At 59.6% G+C, this 3,865-nt stretch overlaps 1 gene segment (V, D, J or C); it reads right to left on the bottom strand.

Moving 5' to 3' along the window:
- Positions 1-2,370: 2,370 nt before the first annotated feature.
- Positions 2,371-3,834, bottom strand: LOC119696847 (the record flags this gene model as incomplete). The annotated part of the segment is given in 2 exon segments: positions 2,371-2,667; positions 3,101-3,834. Coding segments are annotated over 2 exon segments (349 nt in total), but the record flags the coding sequence as incomplete, so codon positions are not given.
- Positions 3,835-3,865: the final 31 nt, after the last annotated feature.

Raw genomic sequence — 3,865 nt, 5'->3', positions numbered from 1 at the left:
CTGCTTCCCCATCTCTGTCCCCTCTGGGGGCTCCTAAGTACACAAAAGCTGAGCTTGGAAAGAGGGAGCCCTGCTTGTGTCCAGCCCAGAGAACACTGCAAGCTGCGGCAGAGCTGTGTCAGCCTGGAGGCAGAAGGGAACTCCCTGATAATGTAATGTAATGAGAAACAGTGAGGTGCCTGGGGCAGGTTTGACAGGATTTGGGAATTGACATTTAAATGGGAAGAGTGTGCATTGCAGAGACAGCTGAGATCTGCTGATGTGACTGCAGGAGGATGAGAAGAGAGAGGCAGAGGTGGATGGATTGAAAAGAGACAGAGAAGAGGTGGGAGCTTTCACTTCTCTCCTTTCCCTTTTCCTTTACAAACCAAAGAGCTTCTTCTGGAAAGGCTTGCAGAACCACAAAGAGGAGCAGATTATTCTCAGCCTTTCCCCTCTATTCACTGATATTTCCCCACATGACCCTGATAAGGCTGTTGAGGATTTCCTGGGGAGAGGAAGAAGCACAGGGGTGCCTTGGGGCTGAGCCAGGACTTACCCAGGAGCTGGCCCAGGAAGACGGTGAGGATGAGATGTGCCAGGTGCATGGCGAGACCAAGCTGCGTGTTTGCCGAGTGAGGAAGAGCCCAAAGCACGTCCGAGCGCCGAGAGAGCAGAGCTGCCGGGAACGCCTGTGGGCGGGAGCAAAGGAAGCGGCGGCGGCGGGAGCAGGCAGAGCAGTGCCCTGTCCTTGCCGTGCCTGAAATGCTCCGTGTGCGTTTGTCGCTCCTCCAGCAGCAGCCCCCGAGGCTCCCTCAGCCGTTGGCACTGGGAGCATCCCGTGCCCCTGCGGCCTCAGTGATGGGAAGGGGCTGTTCCCGCTCAGCTCGCAGTGGAGCCTCACCTCCGCAGCTGCAATGGCCAGCTCTGCTGCACTCCCAGGCCTGGGCGCTTGGGAGCTCAGGGGCTCCTTCCCCGCTGAGGTTTCTCACCCTCCCGAGGTGTCCTCAGCTCTCTGGGGTCACTGTTCATCTCCCGATCCAGAAGGCTTTTGGAGAACCCCAAGGCTGGAGGCTGCACAGCCTCACAAGCATTCCTTGGTGGGTGCTCCCTAACCCCACGAGACCCCCTCAAACCTCCATTATCCTCCTGTTCCTCTTGTCCTTCCTTGTGGCTGACACAGCTCAGCCTGAGCCAATTCTCAGCAGTTCCCCGAAGGCCCATCAATTAGAGGCTGCAGAGCTCTGAGCTCTTTCTCCCCTTATCACCTACGGCCCGATTGGTGTCACTGAGTGCTTTGTTCATCACTTTCCCTTTCCCCTGTTCTTCCCTCGGAAAGGAAAATGGAGGTGATGTGAGCCCCAGAGAACCAGACACTGTCGCCTTTCATGTGCCCTGACTGTGGCCTCTGCTGAACTTGCTCAGCCCAAAGAGCTCCTGAAGATGCTGAAAGGCTCCTGTCCCCAAAGGAAATGGGGTCTCCAGAGCAAGTCTCGGGGGAGAAACCTCATGTGGAGCTCAGTGTTTCAAGTGTGTCCCCGCAACATTTGTGGCATTGCTGAAGTCTGGCATCTGTTCTTCTGGATGCCTGACAGGTTACTAAAGTGCAGGGAAGGGGCAAATCAATTTCAGGGGGAGGCTGGGTGTGAGTGAGCCCTTCAACGATATGAAATGCTCCTGTACTGCAACAGATTTATTGTTTTCCCTCCCGCATGTTCTGCTATTTCAGGAAGACGCTGAATGCACATCCAAGGGCGTGTGTGGACATCCGAGGATGAGAACAAAAGGTAGAGAAGTGAATTCCAAACTCGGGTGAGATTAAAAATACACCTCCGCTACCCATGTCCGACAGAATGCTGCTTCTTATTCTCCTTGCAGTATGGAACAGAGACATTTCTTCAGGGACAGAGATGGAAATGCATTTGTCACCTCAGAAAACCTTGGCCTACTGTCCTGACAGCACTGCATGGATCAGCCCCCGTGTGCCCGTCAGCGCAGCTGCTTTGCCAGCTCCCAGCCCAGGTGCTGTCAAGGAGCAGCTCGTGGCTTTGCAAAGCAGGCCGAGAGCAGCAGCAGCCGTGTCCGGAGGGCGAGAGGCGGCGGCAGAGGCGCAGCCCGCAGCAGTTTGGCGTGAGGCAGCGGCGGGCTCGGGAGCGAGGGGAGGCCGGGCGGTGCGTGGCGAGCGTGCGAGCGCGGGTCGCAGGCGGGTTGTGCGGCGCGCCGGGGCCGTGCGGGGCCGTGCGGGGCCGGTGCGGGCGGGCTCGGGGCAGAGGAAGGAGCTGCGGAGCCGCGCCCCGGGAGCCCGGCGGGCGGAGCGGCAGCGGCCCCTGCTGGCCCCGCCCGGCCCCGCCCGCGGCGGTTCGTGCCCGGCCTCAGCCCCGGCTCCTCTGCCCGTGGTCCCCAGCGCGCAGTAATACACGGCCGCGTCCCCGCGCCGGGGCGCAGCCAGCCACAGCGCGCTGGAGCGACGATCTTTCGACACCGTCAGACGCCCTTCAGGGGCTCGCACCTCCTTGGAGGCTTTAGCAGTCTTGGCTAGGAGTTCGGGGCTTTGGCCCGGCAGCTGACGGTAGAAATGGATGAAATCGCCCATCCGGATATTGGCGTGTGAGCACTTGATGCTGATGCCGGTGCCCTCGGTGGTCTCCAGGAACGGCTCCTGCTCTACCTGGGCTCTGGCCACAGCCACTGCCACGGAGAAAAGCACAATCACTTTCCTTTATCTGAAAATATCATGCAGTCGGATACGGCAGAGACAGAGCAGCGTTAACTGGGATGGGTTCTGATAATAAAGAATGAGGAGTTTGTTTCTCTGAGAGGCTTTAGCAAGGGACAAGAATTAATGACGGATGTTTTGAAGGAGAATTGAAATTTTTTAGGGGCAGAAAGGGAGGGGAATATAGATTTGCAACGAGGAATGGATGGATGGATACAGACATAGAAGACAAAAGGCAGCGTAGAAAGCAATGATTTACAGAGAGAAGAAAAGGTGAGGGTAGAGAAAGGGACAGAGAGTAAAAAAGAATCGAAAAGGAACAGGAGGGTAAGAGATGAATCTTGAGCAGGGGCCGATCTCACACAGCCCGCTGACCCGGACGTCCCTGCGGCACCCAAAACGCACCGAGCAGCAGCGCGGCCAGCGCCGGCAGCCCCGCGGCCCGAGCCCGCCGCATGGCGCCGCTCCGCCGGCCGAGCCTCGCTGTGCCCCTGAGCCCCGGCTCTGCTGCGGCCGTGCCGCCTCCTCTGGGCCGCCGCCAGCTCCGCCCCGGGGCTCAGCCCCGCCTCTCACGGCACCGGCACTACGAGCGACACGAGCACCTTGGGCACGGCCGGCGACAAGAGACAGCCGTGTCCCATCGCACACACCAGCGGCACCGCGCGGGAAGCGGATCCGCCCTGCGCACACCTGCAGCGGGCAGCTGCCGGCCCCAGCCAGCTGCACTCGGGCTGCTTGTGAGCCTGGGCAGCTGCTGCTCTGGGCTGGGCAGGGCCAGGGCAGTGCTCGCTGGCCCTGCCACGGTCGGGACATTCCCTCCCGATCAGGGACGCACACGGACACACACAGGGCCGTGCTCTCCGGAGCGGAGCCCCGGACAAATCCGTGCTTCACGTGTGTCCATGCAAACGGGGCTGCTCCAAGGGCACCCAAGGCAGCAACACACAGCCAGCCCTGGGCTCTGCTGAGCACATGTGGGGCCAAAAGCAGCAGGGCTGCAGTGTGGAAGGACAGGCTCCCAGGCGAGCACAGGGGATATTCTTCTTTCCTTTTCCTGAGAGACTGCACAGTGTGGAAATGAGTCAAAATAGTCCAAAGCACTTTCCCAATGGAAGTGCTGGGATGAACGCTGTCCAAACCATCAGACCATTGAACACACATGGGGATGCA

Source organism: Motacilla alba, unplaced genomic scaffold (genome assembly GCF_015832195.1).
Source record: "Motacilla alba alba isolate MOTALB_02 unplaced genomic scaffold, Motacilla_alba_V1.0_pri HiC_scaffold_548, whole genome shotgun sequence".
NCBI lineage: Eukaryota > Metazoa > Chordata > Aves > Passeriformes > Motacillidae > Motacilla > Motacilla alba.
The sequence above is the reverse complement of the archived record's forward strand: the minus strand, read 5'-3'. Positions and strand labels throughout refer to the sequence as shown.